This window comes from Paramisgurnus dabryanus, chromosome 20 (assembly GCF_030506205.2).
Source record: "Paramisgurnus dabryanus chromosome 20, PD_genome_1.1, whole genome shotgun sequence".
NCBI classification, from domain to species: Eukaryota; Metazoa; Chordata; class Actinopteri; order Cypriniformes; family Cobitidae; genus Paramisgurnus; species Paramisgurnus dabryanus.
This window is the reverse complement of record NC_133356.1, coordinates 19323449-19343170: the sequence shown is the minus strand read 5'-3', so window position 1 is coordinate 19343170 and position 19722 is coordinate 19323449. Positions and strand designations below refer to the sequence as shown.

General features: G+C 35.3%; 2 protein-coding genes and 1 long non-coding RNA gene across 3 annotated transcripts; 1 reads left to right on the top strand and 2 right to left on the bottom strand.

The window, feature by feature from the left end:
- Positions 1-9787, bottom strand: tspan14 (tetraspanin 14). Its single transcript, XM_065296945.1, has 9 exons — positions 9694-9787; positions 8543-8629; positions 7767-7817; positions 7429-7575; positions 7120-7290; positions 4020-4145; positions 3777-3830; positions 3175-3288; positions 1-1475 (listed from the first exon to the last, which is right to left on the bottom strand). The coding sequence occupies exons 2-9, from the start codon at positions 8621-8623 to the stop codon at positions 1410-1412; spliced, it is 810 nt and encodes a 269-aa protein (XP_065153017.1). The 5' UTR covers positions 8624-8629; positions 9694-9787; the 3' UTR covers positions 1-1409.
- LOC135787149 (uncharacterized) lies at positions 8636-15093 on the top strand. The gene is made up of 3 exons (XR_010547036.2): positions 8636-9074; positions 11577-11661; positions 14865-15093. It is a non-coding gene; the product is annotated as an uncharacterized lncRNA (long non-coding RNA).
- On the bottom strand, positions 12113-13823 carry mxtx1 (mix-type homeobox gene 1). The gene has a single exon (XM_065295943.2). It carries the CDS (start codon positions 13398-13400, stop codon positions 12783-12785), a length of 618 nt encoding a protein of 205 aa, XP_065152015.2. The 5' UTR covers positions 13401-13823; the 3' UTR covers positions 12113-12782.
- Positions 15094-19722: the final 4629 nt, after the last annotated feature.

The window sequence follows — 19722 nt, the reverse complement described above, 5'->3', positions numbered from 1 at the left end:
TGAGGTTAAAACTAACCTTAAACTCATTTTTATTGAATATAAAAGTAATGGAAGGAATTATGAAAATATTTACAAAGTTAACACACAACAAATGACTTCAACATCAAACAGCACCTACACACAAAAACATCGCTTCATGAAAATAAGGTTTTTAAGGTAACAAAAAGACTTTACTGCATTAGTAAATATACTATCAAGCATCTTTACATTACACTGACACAGACAGACACCAAAAAAAAAAAGAAATCTGGGAGAAAATAGTGCATTCTGAATTGAGAAGAGTAACTAACTCTTATATTTTCATTTTTGAATGGATGATTATTTAATAAATCATTATAAAAAGTTATTACTACAAAACTGTAAAAAGAACAGCTAGATGCAGAGATTACAAGTCTTTGGGTTAGAGAACAGTGAAACTTGCTGTTCAGGTGGTGATAGGCAGTTGTGCATATTTTGGTAAGAATGCATATTGTGTCACATCACCCATGATCCACTGATGAGGATTATGTTAAAGTAATGTGTTGTTAATAAGAGTTTGAGTTGCATTGGCAGTAAGGGTTGCAATTTGATAATCAAGATTAACTTAAAAAGAACAACTGGTGAAAACTTGGTTTCATCAACATTGGTTTCGAAAACATTTTCAGAAATCTTTAAAGTCAGAGAAAAGGCACAACCTGCATTTATGTATAAAAATAGAAAAAACGGGAGTTGGCATCTCAACGGCACAATATCACGTTATTCCTAAAGGTCTTCGCAGTTCCAACATGCCCAAGTTCAGATGTTAAAGGTAAAATTATTCATTCAAAATGCTTTACCAAAAAATGAACACCATCATTCTAGTTGCTTAGAATAAAATCTGTAATCTGTTAGATGGACTTATACTACCTGATGTTTGATATCTACCCAAAGGCATTCTCTGTTTGCATAAGTAAGGTCTAGCAGACACTATATATTTAATGATACCTGTATTAATATAAACACAATCTGTTAGGAAAAAGGAGATGTATTCACTTTAGTTTACTGCAGTGATCTTACAGATGCATTTTTGTAAGTGATTACATCTATTGACTGTATCTACTGAAGTGAGATCTCATCTTGTCAGCAGTATATGTATAATGCTTGGTTTTAATGTGGTTTTAGAAGGGTTGGGTTATAGTTGTCCTATAAAAGGATCCAAAACGTGCTTTCATCAACAACGAAAAAGTAAATCTGGAGGTAAACTTGCAGAAGATACAAGGCACACGTGTATCTGAATTCAAACAAACTAGGCCACTGTGGATTCATTATATGGTCTTCAGAAATGTTAAAGACGTGGTCCAGAGAATGGAGTCCTTTTCTCCACAAATTCAGGATTACCACAAAGGAGATGCAGAGGAATGAGACCTGCATCTTTCACAGTCACGTGACCTCTAATAATTAAATTTGACCTTTTCAATGTCTCCGATCAGCGTCCTTGCCAAGAAGATTCCCACCATCTGCATAACAATACATAACATTCAATTCAGACTCAAAGTTTTGGAGAGCACCTATTTCATTGCTAAAAACAACATTATTTTGTGTATTTGGTATAATACAACGTGTTCACGTGGTTTATGGTTCAAAAACACATTATTTTCCACATACTGTACATTTTGTAGCTCCAGATATCCTGCCTTCCTTAAAACGCTCTGATTTTGTACAAAACTCATTGATTTGACAAGTGCTGTCCCTGATTGGCCAGCTAATCTGTACGTTGTGATTGGCCTGACGTCAACCGGAAATGGGTCATTCTACAGAAACGTCCACTTTTGCTATGGCAAGATGTCTTAAAATCGATTTATTTTTCTAACATTTAAACTTAGACCACATCATTAGATCATTTTTTTGTGTGCATGTACTTAAAGACTGCATACACCTTTTCTTTTTCACGGGTGTTACTTTACTTCTTTAGCAATATTTAAGGTGTTTTTTCAGCTTTAAAGCTTAATTCTTAAGTGTAGCATAATTCAATGAATTTAAAATTATCATCATGTTATTTAATGTGAAAGAAAAAAAACACAGTGAAACAACAAATCACCAGTCACTGGTGTTACTGATCTTCACTGCTGTTACCCATAAGGAAGGTAACACCAGTGACAGTAACACCAGTGACAATTTTCATAAAAACTGAATTTTACAAAATTGCTGCTGCAAAGTATCAAACCACATGTTGTCAATCATTGTATATTCACTAAATTAAGTAGTTCAATCCATTTGTATTGTAGGTTTTTTTTTGCAATTCCCAAACAATAAAGGAGGTAATACCTGTGACTTAAACTAAAAACTTCATATGAAATTGTGAGAAAGAAGAAGATTTCGGATAACTGAAAAGAGACAGCGGATATTTCGTTATATTTATTTAGCATTTTATTTTTTAATGTAATTTACATCATATATTTGATAGCTATGGACACATTCTTGTATTTTAAATGGAAGAAAACACTGTTTTTGATCTCAAAATAAAGCATTTTCCCTCTGTACATGAATGTGGGGGCGAGCACTTCTGTGGTGCTTGGAATTCTAATTAATTAACAAAAATCAAATATTGCTACATTGATGGCTCAAGAAGGTGTAATTGTTCAAATTACATATTGTTTCTTTTTAAAATATAAAAAAATTATATCCCTAAAGTGTTTTTCAAGCGTAAAATTTCTTTAAAGGCTAGGGACAGAATATTGACCTTTTCCGTAGAATGACCCAAATGTGACGCTAACAGGAGTTAACTTACAGGCTGTGAGTCAAAGCGGGAGATATTATGATAATGACGGCCCAGGAAGTAAACTGTTGCCTCTGTGTGTTTGTTGTAGTCCCAGAAAAGAGATTTACGTTTGAAATTTTAACCCGCTTCATCGTTTACTTTGGGGTTTGTACCTTTTGCATATCATTAACATGTACTAATATACACTCAGACACCAAAGGAAATGTAAAATCGTGAATCAGACCATAGTTGCTCCTTACAGACATGATGTGAAGTATTTTTTATTTTTTTTATATTGGAATTAGTATAGAATTTATAATCACAATTTGCATGGCATGTATTATTATTTGAGATGTTTGACTGCTATGTGAAAATAAGTGTTGAGGGTGACATCTAGCTGTAAAATGTCTTTTACATGCGATATTATTTTTCTCTGACAGTGTAAGTACATTGAATACCTGTAAAAGTGATATGACTATGAAGACTCCTGCCACAATGTACAGATTCCTTGGAAGCCACTGCTCTAAAGCTGTGATGCATCCTTTGGTATAAATGGTGTTGCTCCACTGGGACTGTAAACAGAAAATGTAGATGTGAACAACAGAGGAAAAGCAATATGTTATCATTTACAAGTTCACTCTGTGTGGTACTCTGACCTTATATATCCTTTCCCTACTGCCAACATGACACAAATAGAAATATAATGATGAGTAAAGGGCAAAAAGCTGAAACTATACACATACCCTGTTCATAAAAAATGCCACCTAAAAAGATTAACAGATACTGAAACAACAATCAGACCAGCATGAAAGATCTACAATAATCATACTTTGCAACTTTTACTGCTGCTGACAAACTAGTCCTAACTTTATAAAATATCTTTTGATTTCTAATTTATTCACACATTTGCCAATAATATTTTAACTGGCAAATTCATCCCACTGACTTTCTGAAGCAGGAACACTTTGGACAACCATCACAATTCATCCATAAGTCTACAGAACCAGAACATTTGTCAGTATGTACAAAGTTCAAGAGGAACTGTGCATTGTGCACTTACCGCTGAGCCAGATTTTCTAACATCATACCCACACTGAGTATTCACCACGTTAGCCTGTAAAGAAAGACAAAATACTTTATCATTGGAAAGGTAATTTTAGGAAATAAACTGATGTTCTGCTTTATATGTGGAATGACTTGGGAAAGGGTCACTCAGCACAGTGCTTGGAATACAGCAGGTTATTTTAAAACTGAAACATAACGCTGAAAACATATTTTTTAGTGTGAGGATTGAAGAACTTACAGCAGGATCACTGACACAACAGGAAAATGGCACTCCACATCTCTCTCTGCTGAGGTTTTCATTTGAGCAGTTAAAATATTCATTAAGATTCCAGTCGTTGGGCTCTTTCGCTCCACAACAATAATTCTGTAAACAAAACAGCAGATTTTAGGTAAACACAATAACCAATAAACACCATAATCTGTAGGGCTGTATCAATCTGTATCAGTGGTGAAGTGGGAAGTGGTGTGCATGTTTGAATGATAAGATATTACAATTTCGCACAGCAAGATTTCTTCAAGTTCGTGTAAACGCAAACAGCCAGCACACTCAGAGTTAGTGCACTATTTGCAAGGGGAGGCAACTGATATCAGTGATGACCCGCTGCTTGAGGGCGGAAAAATTAGATAAGATTCTTTTTTTGGTCAATCAAGGTTGCAAAAAATAATCAATCTGCACTACCAGTACACCATAAGAACCAGTTTTCAGCGTGGCTGGAAACATTATAACCCCGAAAAGATTTCTCACTTGAACCAAGTGTTGTTTACAGATGGAAGTGCTACATTAAACATGCACATAGGTGCCAATCCCGTGGGTGTTCCGGGGCTGGGCTCAAGCACCCACTGAAATGACCAAGCACACATGCACAGTCGCTTCACATTTACTTTACATGTCGCGTCTAAAACCACGCGGAAAACGTGACCACGCAACTTCCTTGGGCGCTCCAGAGCATCTGTCGTTAACCTAAGTAACCTAAGCATTGCTTGACGTTGTGACGAGCACATGCAACCTAATTTCTCAATGGTGCGACTTAAAAAAATATCAGGTCGCATTTTTCGAGGGAAAAAGCCATGGTCCAGATCTACGTGTGAGTACGTTTAAAAATGCGTGTGCGCTCCAGTCAGAGAGAGAGAGAGAGGTGTGAGTCCGTCAGATAAACAGAGTGGATGTAGCCGCTGATGATAAGAGAAGAGGAAAAGAACGATTGACAACTTTTTCGTTAAAAATGTTAAGTTAATGCCTGATCGGTCCGAAGATCATAACCAATGCTCTGACATCAACCTCCCGTCACATCAGGTCCGAACCCGAAGACGGAATTAGGTAATGAGCCTCTTACAATCGAGTCAGAGCCAGAGCATGATTCTTTTGAAGAAAATTATTTGAACGTAACCCCGAACAGCAATGTCGCGTGCCGTGCGCCAAATTTATAGAAAAAAGCATGGAGTCAGGACCGCTGTTTTCTTCATAATCTTACTTCCAAATCTAATCCTATAAACTTTTCGGTGTTTGCTGTATCGCTATTACCGCCCTGCCAGACAGTCTTAAATGGAGAAATAAGTTAATTCCTGGATTTGCGTCGTTGATTCATTTATAAATAATTCCCCCAAGGGTTTAGTTTATGCGCAAAAAGCATTAAAATAAATAGAACATGATGATTACATCTTTCTTTTGTAAAAAAATTCTAAAATAAATAAGCCTACATGAAATGTGTTCAACTTAAATATTAGCAAATTAACAAAACGAATTCAAAAGTAGCCTATAGCCTATATGAGTTTATTTTTTGTGTGACGCGCTCCAAATCCGATGCAGCACAAAACACTTTTTTATGCAATCTCATCACGCGTTTTATGCCATCACCGGCGCGGGTTTACGCAGGGCAGTGAGAAAAATACATTAAACTTTAAACATTTAACATTCTACTTGAGTTTTTTTGGACATCCCTTTGGAATCAATGCAATCATATCATCAATTTAAAAGGTATAAATATAAGCGCAGCACTTATGAGTGTTCAAACACTGCTGATCGCTCAGCTGTCAATCTGCCGACCCTCACAAAGTTTCACATTAAATGTTAATATATTTGTCCAGTCATGGTCCTGTGCTTATTTCTGTCAATGTTCTGCCTGAAGATCTTTAAAGGTTTCTAAAGCCATGACGGGCGGGTATGACATAAATTGATGCTGATGTCGGATAACGGGTCAAGTGTTATTTTAATCGCGCGGATGCGGGTTATCAAACAGGACTGTGCATGACTCGTATAAGGAAAATTATAAAATAGCCTACATGTTTATATTCTGTATTAAACCCCCATGGGCGCTAAACTTGCGGTGTTAAAGGGACAGTTCACCCAAAAATTACAATTCTGTCATCATTAACTCTCCCTCATTTTATTACAAACCTGTATAAATTTCTTTGTTCTGATAAACACGAAGCAAGATATTTTGAGGAATGCTAATAACCAAACCAAGCATGAGCCCCATTCACTTCTAGGAAAAAATAATACTATGAAAGTGAATGGTTTGGTTACAAACATTCCTCAAAATATTTTCATTCATGTTCACCAGAACAAAGACATTTATACAGGTTTGTAACAACATGAGAGTGAGTAAATTATGACAGAATTTTTATTTTTGGGTGAACTATAAATCCGATGCGGTCAAAAATTAGGGTGCACCTAACTTTTGTGCTGGTGCACCTAAGAAAAAATGTTAGGCGCACCAATGCAACCAGTGCAAAAAGTTAGTCTAGAGCCTTGCACTACCAAATGAGAAAAAGACGTGGTCCGTAACTGTCTGGAAGATAACTAGTAGTCAGTTGATAAAACATCTCAGAGAATAGTGCGGACGCGCTTCACACCGTGAGCGTGTACACGCCCCACACAGCCAAAATGGTCCGTCAACTGTCTGGAGGATAGCCAGTTGATAAAACACGTGTCCGTGAGAACTGTAAGTGGACTTATGTTTTGGGTTTATTTAATCCTGTTAATGTATTAGTCTATAGTTCATGCAAATTTAAAGTAAGTTAGCTGGTGATTTTTGTTGTTTGAGCAACCTGCTAGCTAGGTTGCACACGCCTGTTGATTCGATATAATTGTTGAGCATACATTTCAAGTGATAGAAAAATGTATTTATATATTTACTGACAGACCCAATCATTTTTTGTTGTTGTTGTTGTTTTTAGAGGCATCTTTAGACAAAATGAATCAGTATAAAAATGTATTAAAACTTTTTTTATAGGTGCCGCTGTACCTCTTATGTATGCATGTGGTAATGTCGAATAATCAATTCTCATACTACAAAACAGCTAATGGATTTTATCGAAGAAAAATTCATCAAACTTACAAATCTCTGAATTGAGTCGATCAGGTTTTGCAGATCAATGTCTTCCCTATAAGCCTTCACATTGGCCAAGAAGAAATCATTCATCCATTCCCTGACTTGTCCCTGGAAAACAAAAGCCAGCACTGCTGCTGCCAGCTCCAGGAAGAAGATAAACCCAATGACTCCAGAGAACTGCAAAACAAAAGTATTTCTTCATCAAACTGAGATCATTTTAGTGAAAAATGTATTACTCTTAGGGGCATGTCATTGCCCAGCAAATTAACACCTTAATAGTGGAAAGGGGTATCACTATGAATTGTGTGTACTTACAAATTTAAGGAGGCATATGTTCTCCCTAAGTGCTCCAACACACCCTGCAAAGCCCAAAATAAAAGTGACTGCGCCCACAACTAAAACCCCCCAGACAGGGTCAAAACCATGTAGACTTGTTACTTGCGTCAGATCTGACAACACACCCTGCAGAAAAGCAGAAATAAAAACACTTACAAATTTGTTCGGTTTTTTTCTGAGCCAAATGAAAACATTTTGTAGTCACAAGACTCACTGAGTTTTTAGTAAATGATGAAGTTTAAAACCCTAAATTTGTTTTTTGTTAAGGACGACTTGTAGTCAGATAATAATACAAAAAATACAAGGGAAAAACTTACCTTTTCACTCCAGGCCCAGAAGCCAATTGCAATAAATGCTGTTCCAGCCAGCTGAAAACAGATCATGCGGTAATGTTGTATTTAGAATGTATCGAAATATTTTCTGACATACTGACTTACAAAACTACCGAGCATGTGGTTACATGATGACGTACATATGACTAAGCATCCAAACAACAAAGCATCATTTCAAGCATTTTGTGACTAAACATGGGAAAACACATGAAATAAAGAGTTAAACTTACAATTTGCATTTAAACATTAAAATAAAATATTTGTATAACCACACACACTAGGGAATAATAGCAACACCCATTTGGCAGAACAGAAACATTGAAAACAGGAAAACGGGTTAAAGTCAGTTATCACACGTTTCCCCAGTAAAGGCACCACAGGCTATGTCAAAGTAAGTCTGTTTCGTGACATCTGACATCAAAAAGTTGACTTTTTTTTACTTACTTTCCAATAACCCACCCAGAATTGAAAAAAAAACGGAGTATGAACATCTATGGATGCAGTGCAAAACTACAAAGGATTAAATTAGCGTGCAAATACGTGACAAAAAAAGACAGCAAGGGCAGATAGTAGTAGTTTACCACATTGGTGAAGGTCTATGGTTGGTTATGTTGTGTCTAACCTCAAAACTTTTAGGTGGCAACTTGAATCATGATTTGCAGAGTAAAGCATGCCATCACAGGTTTATGTACACTTGTGTGCATGTGTACGCATGCATGTATATACAGTGCCTAATCAATTTACATCAAACATTAGCTTACCCAAAAGATGATGTTGTAGCTGAACATAAGATATTTATAGCAACAGCTGACCTCTGCGTTTTCATATCTGTAATAGTGCATCTTCCTCTGTACCATATAAAAGAAAAGAGATCACACAGTTTACCATGATAACAAACCAGAAAACATGTTTTAAAATAAACTGTGTTTTAACACAAAGCTAAGGTGTTAAACTAACACTGATCTTATCAAATAAAAAAAAACGTATCACTTTTCACACTTAGCTAGTAGGACAGAATTTCCTTTTTATTTTTAAAGTTATTACTTAAAACTGTGTTTTACAACGTTTGGAAATATTTCACATAGTGCTAGTGTAAAAAGTTAAATAATGAATCATTTTAGATGCATTATCTGTCAAGCAGTACCACCAAGTGCTGCAAAAGAGCATCAAAACCCAATCCAGGTTTAGGTTAATGGAGTTCAGAAGTCATCTTTTCGTGGATTACACCAATTATTTTGCAACTATCGTAGTGGCCCAACAAAACATACGCCTGAAGGTTGAGAAATACTGTCAGTAAGTATCAGAAATAAAGCATTAGTAATCGAACACGCAAGATGGCTCACTGCTTCCTCTAACTAACGTTAGTTAGCCAAGTGGCTAATGATTAGCGAAGTTGTCAGCTCACTTTTTTAAACCACCTACTAAGACAAATCTCAGTATCCCATAACAGCTAATGTTTATAAAATGTTGAAACATTACCAGAAATAATATCTGCCAGTCACAGCTTCAGTGCTTCAGCCGATGACAATGTAACGTTACGAAAACAAAACCGCGTAAAGCTAGCAGCTAACGTTAGTTACTCTATTCAACTAGCTAGCCAACCAACTCTTTGTCGCTTCACGACTAAACAAAACGCAGTCCTTACCAACATACTACTTTAAACATTAAAACAATTATGCGCCTTAAAAGTACCGTTTAAACTTTTATTTAAAATAGTTGTTGTTGTTTATTTTGGCGTACTATGAAGAGTGTGTGCGCGCGCGCTTTCATCGCTCGCATTCGCGTAACATAAAACTAAAAAAAACCCAAAGCAAAGCGTTTCAGTCGATAATAGAAAATTTTGGTTTAAGTAAGGGTTTAAAACATATAATTATTTCAGAAGTTATGCTATGGATTTTTTTTAAAGTCTTACCCCTTTGTTTGTGTCACACAACGCCTCCGTCTGGTAGTTTTATACTTTGAGAAAAGTCTATATACCACCACCCCACGCATGAATGCAGTACTGTCCGTAAATGAGTGTGAGGAAAAACACGCCCTGCACTCCTCTGCATTCATCATAAACTCACTATAGCTACAACAAACAAGTGTGGTTGCAATTGAAATGCGACCTATTCTTTTTTTATTATTTTTTTTAGCAAAATATTGCCTGTTTTATCCAAAAATCAACATCAACTAAACTTAAAAAATTAACTTACAAATTTTACAATAAATAAGGCAAATTTCAAGTGAATCTTCTTTCTCTCTTTATACAAGTAGGACAATAGCATCTGCTAAATGCCTAAATATAAATGTGAATGTAAAATGTACTCGGGCTAATTATAAAATGTTTATGCAGGAAACTAGATGTTGTGACATAAATAAGGATATATAGCCTAAGCAAGAACAGACATTCTGTTAAGGTATTTGAAGCATTTGCTATCCCCATCTTTAAATCTCTTTCCATTAAACACCTCTAGATAAAGTACAAAGTAACAGTCTGTAACATGACAACAGCATGAGTCACATCCCTTGCACTTTCGTTCAAGAGGAAGAGAAGACTGGCTCTTCCTCGTTCTTGTTTTGACAGCAGAGTGTTTGAACTATACGGAAATGGCCAAAACCATACATCCTGCTATAGGAAACCAGAGCATTGTAACACAGAGCTTTGGAAAAAATGAGAACGAAACACACATAGATCTGTAGATCTTTAATACACTTTCAGTTCTCAGAAAGAGATTACAGAACATAGAGATTTACAAACAAAGAATAAGCAGAAGGCCTTATTCTTCCCATACATTTTTGACTCTGACAACTTTTGGAAATGTGTGGTTTTGTGGAGGAGAGACGGTGGATAGTTTGCAATGCAGCTTAATAATACATTTTTCTGAGTAACTGTTGGGACATAAAGATGGAATTTAAGGTTACTTTCACAAGATCATCATTTATATTAAGGCTGACAATGTTTTTGGCAAATACCTCTACTTCACAAAAGCTCCACCTGGACTCCAGCCTGTTTCACTGTGGAGTGTTTATAAAGAGGGGAGTGAAAAGACTGTGTCATGTGGAGACATCCCAAACAGATTAGATGTATTTCAGCCAACAGTACAAAACCATAAACAAATCAAAAAATTTTGCTCTTTGACCACCATACTCATACAATACACTTGGGGAACCGTGGTGAAGAACTATATGTTCTTGATCACCCATAGGCTGCTGTATTGTCATTTAATAATGGATTAACAACTCCTAAAAAGTGCAATTAAATATATACACTCTCAAAAAAAAAAAACGTACATAAAGGTACAAAAGTTGTCACTGGGGTGTATACCTTTTCAAAAAATACACTCATACTTGTACCTCATACTGGTACCATACCTAAATGGTACATATTTTTAATCCAGTGACAACATTTGTAAAAAATTTCTGAGAGTGTATTGATCAGCAAACCAAAACTCAATGTTGTTGGTCCAAACCTTCTTTAAACTTAAATGACTCCTGTTTATCAAAGAGCTACAAGTATAGTGAAAAACAAAGCAGTTCATGGACATATTTAGTTTTTTTTTACCTAAAAAAGCAAAATATGGTTCAGAAAACTGAAAATAAAACATAAAGATGATATTCTTTGGTTTGTTACGCCTATTCAGCGTATCTGCTTGTATATATATATATAATTAATTACATATAACCTATGCACTGTAAAAAAAAATCTATATTCTTATGTTACTTTAACAATAGTTTACAACTTTTCACAAACCAAAACTTAAAATAGTCAGATGCAAAACCAAATTGTTTTAACTTCATGCTGCTTTTTTTCAGTGCTCTGTATTTGTTTGGCCAGCTGACAGACATGTCCCTTGTCCCCTGACTTTTAAGATGCTGTCTACGCCCCAAAGCAGCTGTTGTAAGTAGATTACACTCAAACTTTTTGAATGAGAGCTAAATATTCACTATTTATTTCCTTCCTGCCACACTTTCATTAATTATCATTAAATATCTTTTGTTATTGGTGCTTTTATTCAACCTTAAATAAATTATTATCAGAGGTGTGTGCATGAAGAGCATGGTATTAAATGTATAAACTCAGAAATAAATAAAAAGTTTAATTTATTATGAAATGCAGTATCATGAAGAACACTTAATATGTGCCTTGCTTCATAGCAACATTAAACCGATGTCAGGAAAGGGATATTAGTGATATCTGTCTGCCCTGACATATTATGTCAACCCCCCCACCCTTCCTTTAATCAAACACATTTACTTTCAATGCTGATAATGACTATTATTTTGCTATAATTTAAATCCCATCAAGTGTAAGTGCCTTTATGTTTGTTTTCTTTTGTTTACAGTTCTGAAAACAGCACTAGATGTCTGGAAAGAGCATTTAGGACTGTTTTATTTTGTATATGTTGTTATATTTAGCTTCCAATCTTGTGTTTGAAACATAAAGGCAATACTCATATATAGTGCAAACATAAATGCTGCTATCAGGAGGCATTTCGTTTTATAGCAGCTGGTTTCCTTATATATATCCAATAAGGATGTTGGACCTCCTTTTGTAGTTTGTACTATAATTGCTGTAAGATGCTTTCTGCTGTAAGATGCTTTCTAAAAAAATTGTTTAACCTTCAACATGTGGATGAATGAGCAGCTACGAAAACACAAACGGCAATGTAATTGCATTGTGGATGGAGATCAGATCTTTAATGTATTAACTTGAGAAACAATCTTTGACATTTAAGAGTAAATATGAGTATAACATCTTTATTAAAATGAAAGTGCAGCAATTTAAAAAAGTCAATAAAGATGTTTGTAAACAATATATACAAAGCTGCATGATTACATATGTACAACCATCATTAAATAAACAGCAAAAATGAAAAAACATTGCCAAAACTATGCAAATCAGTCAGAAAACATCTGAAATCTGTTCCAGGTGTAAACTTTCAGATAAGATAAATAATACACGGTTAAGCATGTCTTGTGTAAATAAATACATTGAATAAATAGTTTTAAATAGATTGCTCAGCAATACACATGGCTGTCCTCAGATTGGCTGTTCGGTCCGTCTCCCTGCCACCAATCTCCTTGCAACTCTCCCAGGATCTCGTGCAAGGACAGGGCAGGCAGCTCAGGCAGAGGACCGTGGTGAACGCCCCCTTCCTGTGGACTCTCCATCCCGTTCACTTCTAAGTTCTCTACAGTAAAAGAGCTGGAGGCTGGGGGAGTGCCCTCCAAACCACCCTCCCAGCAGCCTGAGTCTGGTGTAACAGGGGTTAATGGCTGGAGACTGTTGTGGTTTTCAGACGGAGAGTAGTAAAAGCCATGAGTGGAGCTGGTGTTGCAGGCATAGACTGAATCTGAATAAAAGGGACTCCACATGGAGCTCATGGGTGACCTGCTCTCATACCTTGCAGGCCAGGTGGGGGGCATCTGATGTTCCTTATTTAAAACAGGGGAACCTCCGTGAGTGTTTAGGGGTCTGCCCTGTTGATGTCCATATGATGGGGTACAGTAGCCTGAATCATTACCAACCGACATGGAAGATGGTGTTTGACACACATAGAGACCATCCCGTTCCATCTCTTCTTTAATCTGGTTGGGGTATGCAGGTGGCGGAGTGCACAGGGGCATAGCGGCCATGCCACGATCGCTACCCTCCCTGCTTGAAGAGCGTGGCTGAACTGGTGAATTCGGCACGGTACTGTAGGCAGACAACGGGGAATCGGATTGCCACAGCGGTTTCTTGCCACCCTTGCATTTCAGTGTGCGAGCCCTCCTATTCTGGAACCACACCTATTGCGAGCAGAGACATTGAGATAAAGAAGGGCAGCCTCATAAGAATACAGTTGATAGATTAGGGCCAACCATCTTGCGTGCACAGATAAAAGCTTTCCTCTTAAAAGTTTCAGGTTAATCATTTGCAATAGCATCTCTCTATGGTAGCACATAGTCAGAATGGTTATCTGGGGTTGGTATGTCTTTTGTTTACAAGCTGTACAGTCTTCTAAACAAAACAACTGATAATCACAGAGACGCTTGCATCATCTCAGTGTTGAATTGATAAAGTGAGATTATTGATACTGGTATCAACAACAGTAAACGGTACATTATCACATAAGGACTTATTAGCATAACAGTTCACCTGTTTTTGTGGCTTTATTGTGTGCATGTGTATTTTTTACATGTGACATATAAGAGAGTTGTGTCCTAAAGTATTCATAATAATAAAGTTGTAGGAAATGCATTATGTGAATGCATATGTGCCATAACATGGCATCATAAGAACCACAACCCACCTGTATACGTGACTCTGGCAGTCCTGTAGTTTGGGAGAGACTCTCTCGAAGGCTGATTCCCGGGTAAGGGTCTGTTTCAAATGTGGCTCGCAGAAGCTCAACATGTTCCTTGGAGAAACTTGTCCTTTTTCGGCGACTTGCGCTCCTTGATGCAGCACTGCTTCCAGATCCTTTAGTAACATCTTATAGTACACGATTGAAATTAGTGTTTAGCCAAACATGGTGTTGTCATGATTCATGTAAGATACATCTTGTGCATGCACAATTGCAAAATGGAATTGAAACACATGAACAACATGCATATGTTCATCGATATATAAAGAGCTCAGATGCAAAACCCTCTAAATGCATCTGACATGTTTTTTTGTAAATAAGCATTTGTCCAACTACAAACCAGTATTTATGAATGGCCTGAGATGGAGATTAAGCAGATTTGAAGTGAAAGTATTTAATGCGTGACGAGAGCATTCGGTTAATATGATCATCTCATTTTTGACGGAGCTGGCATTTAAAGGCTTTTGCATATGAGCATGCATGAATTACACAGCTTTCATTAAAACTATCACATGTTTGTAAATATATGCAACATATGTTTGCAACAAAAGTTATTTTTGGATCAGGCACTATAATGTATGCAGCAGAGAAACAGTAACTGGTAAAATAACTTATTTCAAACTGTTTAAAACGTAAAAAACATTTTCCTAATTCATTTAATAAATGTAAAAAGCATAAACATTTCCCTCATTCAGTGATATGCTTACCAGTGCTGTTGTCTTTCCACATGATGTGTTTTCACCTTGATTTTTAGAGGCTGAAGCCCGAATGGGTCTGTCCTGTCTGATGCTCCTTGGGGATTTGATTTCTGACCCCTACAACACTGTTTTATACCTGTGCCCTCTAGTCCCTACCCCATGACCCCCCTTTCACCCTCACCTCCCCCATTAGAAGTGCTTATTATGGACAAATCAAGAATGAGATGGGAGACCAAAGCGAGGGAATACTTTGACAGTACAGCCTGTCCATTTAAATGGTTACATCACTCCAGCATCTTAAATAATAACTCTTATGAGGACTATATGATATTTGAAAAGTTTGTTTAAAAGTATCATTGTATTTTCTTGGTAAAAATGATAAAATAAGATAATGTAAAGATTAGTAACACAAATGTAAATGTTATGTTATGTATATGGTAAATGTTATTTATAAATTATGTATTTTGTCTTTTGTGTGTTTGTTTGTTGTTTGCATTTCCAATAGAAAACAAATCAATATGCAACAACTGTACAATGCTTTGAAAAGTACATACATTTGAAATGTATGTTTAATAATAATTTGACACTGAAATGTGTATGCATTTAAAAATTAAATACAAATAATAAAGACCTGTTCTTTTACATTAATCAAGCATTTTATACAGAATACTGGGAAAGTGTGCTAATGGATGGTGTCTTCCTGCAATAGCTCTCCGTTCAATCAATAAAACAATGGACTCTCTTTTGTGTCCTCTGATCTCTTTTCAAATGGAACATAAAAGAAACATGTTTGCCACCAAAGAGGAATGAAGAAAACAAATTGGTGAATGATTAATAGGAGAGTTTGCATGTTTGTGAATTGTCACCCTCTCTTTCTTCTGCAGCAGATTCAAAGGAGGATAACAGTCATTCAAAGTCAAGGTGCTTGCCAAGCTTGTCAATGTAGATGAGATGTTTATACAGTACATGCTGTCAAACTAAATCCATTGAGTTGAGATCAATAAATAATATCCATATGAAAATCAGCCTTTGTATTCAAAAAAAGCTACATCTGGTTATAGTTATCATCAGTTTTTGCAGCTTTTGAGTACAGGTACATCTAAAACTTAATTCCTAAATAATTTATTAAAGGCTGTCAATGCACAGTAATTAAAGTTGTTTTCATTAGTAAGGTAAGTCTGCATTTCACTTACAATAAGGTAGTTGTGATCCGTTATCAGAAAATCTCAAACAAAACCCCATTAATCAAATAGCCTACACCCTATTAGCTGATACTCCATTGTACTGCAGTGTAAATCCAATCAAGTCCTTATGTTAGTTTAATATACATGTGCAAATATAACATTGTATTTATACAACAAATGTATGGAAAACTAACTTTTGAATAAACTTCTATAGAATATGCAATCAATTTCTTTTAATTATCCTTTCTTTTGGATGGCATATTTGACATTTCATAGTAAAACAGAAAGCAAACATTGTCATGGGTCATTCCACCGAATGGGTAAAATTTTTGTCCCAGGATATTATTAAAAGTATAAAAATGCATGAAAACTAACTCCAAAGTACATTTTATTATTAAGCAAAGTGTCCTGCATGTTAAGCTTACACCAAATTTAAACTAAACATTTTAAAACATTATTAAATACATTAAATACTAATATTTTTTATCTGTCCCTGCTTATCTCTATACTTTTATAAAGCAAACAATTCTTTAGATATCTTTACTTCTTTTGCATTTTTGTGTGGGTCCATATTCCAACTTTGCTTTAAATATTTTGTAACCATGGGAAAATAATAATATTTTAGATAAAATGCACATTTTAGTTATGTCCCCAGGATTTGACTGCAGTCCTGTTGATACCCCCTCTGAGAATTTAAGAATATCCCTCAATTCACCTTTTCAAGAGGAAGTGACATCATCTGGATCTTCTGAAGGTCATGTTAAAATCAAAAAAGTAACTTTTCTAATTTTCTTTTCTGAATATTTTATGATATTGATGTTATGACTGTGAATGTCAATCTTCAGTCCTGTTACCTATTTTATTTATTTGATGTTATCGGATTGTTTTCAAATAAAATATTTTGGTAAATCACTAGAATTTGCTAAGTGTCTTTATGCCTTTAGCACATATTTACTGCAGCTATATTTCAACTATTTGCTTAATCTATGCTAAAAACTCAATCCTGTTCAAAATGCCTCCGTTCCACATTTAAAAAAAACATGTTAAAAAATAAACTAGTTACCTGAGATTGACCAATACTCATTTTGAAAAAGTAAAACGATTTAGATTTAGTGTTTAAAAAAAAGAAAAATTTCAATTTCAATTTTGACGAGTTACAACATGCAAATGGCGCCGATTCGGTGGAATGACCCAAATACAAACTTCTGAATAAACTTTTATGAATATGCAATTAATTTCTTTTGATAACCTTTTTTGAATTGCATATTTGACATTTTATGATAAAACAGAAAAGAACTGCACACATTATCATATAATTATTAAAATCTTTATGTGTTTATTTGTTCAGTCCCAGCTGACATATTGTAAGTGAAATATGTAATGCTTCAGAAAGCACAGTAGAGGGCAGAAAAGAGCTTTTGCCTCGTTTAGAAATGAGGATAACTACTGAGTCTGACTTGTATTGTTAACTGTACTCTCAGAAATAAAGGTACAAAAGTTGTCACTGAGACCGTACCCTTTCAAAAAAGGTACACATTTGTACCCAAAGAGAGCATATTAGTACTATAAAGGTACATATTTGTACCTAAACGGTACATATTAGGACCTTTTTTAAAGGCTGCCCGACAGCTTTGTAAATTTATTTTTGACAGTATATATTATTGCACATTATTTAATTGAAGACGCTTCTTAAAGTTTGTCTCCAAAAACCAAAGTAAAAAGCTAAAAAAAAATAATGTAATTGTAGTTCGAAGCATCCCTTTCCTTTTTTGCTGAAATGGCTCACATTTCATGAAAAATACCAGGGCCCGCATTCATAATTCTTAGTGCAAAGAGATGCTTCTTGTGACAACATTAAAAAAATTCCTTGAACTGTAGATGTTTCCTCTTTAAAGAGAAGATCCTGCAAAGATAAAAGTTATTCACATGGCATCCTATAAATAGCTTATAATGTCAAACTGAAAGCAGTAAGGAGAAAGACTTTCAGGAAGTTTCTTTAATAAAAGAGCAAAAGGCCAAAAGAAGTGGAGTGAGATGAAATGTGGATAAGACAAAGATTGTGCTGTGATCATGTTTATTAGAGACACTAACATCTCAGACACAGTGCAAAAATGTTGTAGTGCCAGAAGTGAATTTCAAGGGGGAATGGAATTCCACCTGAAACTAGTTAGAATTTTTAAAATGGAGGAATTGCAAATAAATATTCAAACAACTTTTAAAAATTATGAATGCAGGCCCACCTATTTTTCGTGAAATACGAGCAATTTCAGCCAAAAAGGAGAGAGATGCTTCGAACTACAATTACATCATTTCTTTAACTTTTTACTTTGTTATACATTTGGTTTTGGATACAAAAATGACTCCCCGTGAGTGTATTTTAGACTATTGCAATTATTATTTTATATTGCATCATTAAGCTTGTCACATGACGCTTCACAATCAATGGCACTGTATGACTGATGTATCAGTTTCATTTCAGATTTTCCCTCAGATTTAAAAATAACTAAATATCCCCTCTCTACAAAATTTATTTTTAACCTAAGGGCACATTTGTTTAAAGTTTGTGTGACAATACTAAAAAAAAAAACAGAGATAAACAAACATACATTTTTTTGACATACATCCAAGTAATCGGAAACTATCGCTCCCTTCCAAACTACAACCCCTCCAGTAACTTTCTGCCATTTTTTAGCCCTAAGTAACAACTCATGACCTGTGTAAAACCACAGAACAGGGTTGGAAACTGAACGCTAAAAAAATGTAAATAGTGCGTTTCATTACAAACATTGTTTGGTAATGCATATGCATACTGAGACCCTGTCAGATAACACTTTCTGTGAAAAGAACAGATAAGCACAACTCAATGTAAACATTTTTTTATTTTTAAATACATAAAAATAATACACAAATTGATTAACACTTCGTAGCTCTTAAGAACAAGAACAGCTTGGAATATATAAATAATTTAATCAAAGGTTGCCAAAAAGGTAATGACATTGTAAACTGAGTGATGTCATTCATCTTCATAAATACTTGGTTTTGCAACACAAAACTAATTTTATGGCTGCCGTATAACAATATTTCACATATAAATAAGAAAAATTAAGTCAATAAAATCATTTTAAAAAACAGAATAAATATTCGGTCGACACTAAGAAACAACAGATTATAGACAAATAAACCACATATTGCAGGTAGCAGCCACATTTCAGATGATACCACTAAGACCAGACATCAAACTGATTCTCTAAGATCCGTTCTCACAATCTAGTAAACAATACAAAGTTTTTCAATGAGGCATTTTGGTGGAAACCTATTAACTTGCTATACTTTTGATGGAGAAACACCGGACAACTTAACCATAAGATTATGATGATTAAACAACAACAACGTTCCATAGGTGACCAAAAGTTACTGTAAAACAATTGTACATTTTAATAGCAACTCAAACTAAATTATAGGGATGGCTGAAGATTGCCACCGAATCATGTGCTACAATCTATCCAGTATAGCAAAAACACCCTCATATCTAAGTAATGACTTCCTACCAACTCTGCCCATGTTTAATACAAGGATGGGTGAGAGTTATATCAGTCATCATCTCAGCTGCTATTCTTTTTTGCTTGAGTTACCTGGAGCTACAGTGACCTCAGCACAGAAACGTGCGCAGTATGAGAAGAAAATGGGTGTCGAGAAAATTCCAGCTCAACACTGTCCATCAATTAAACTT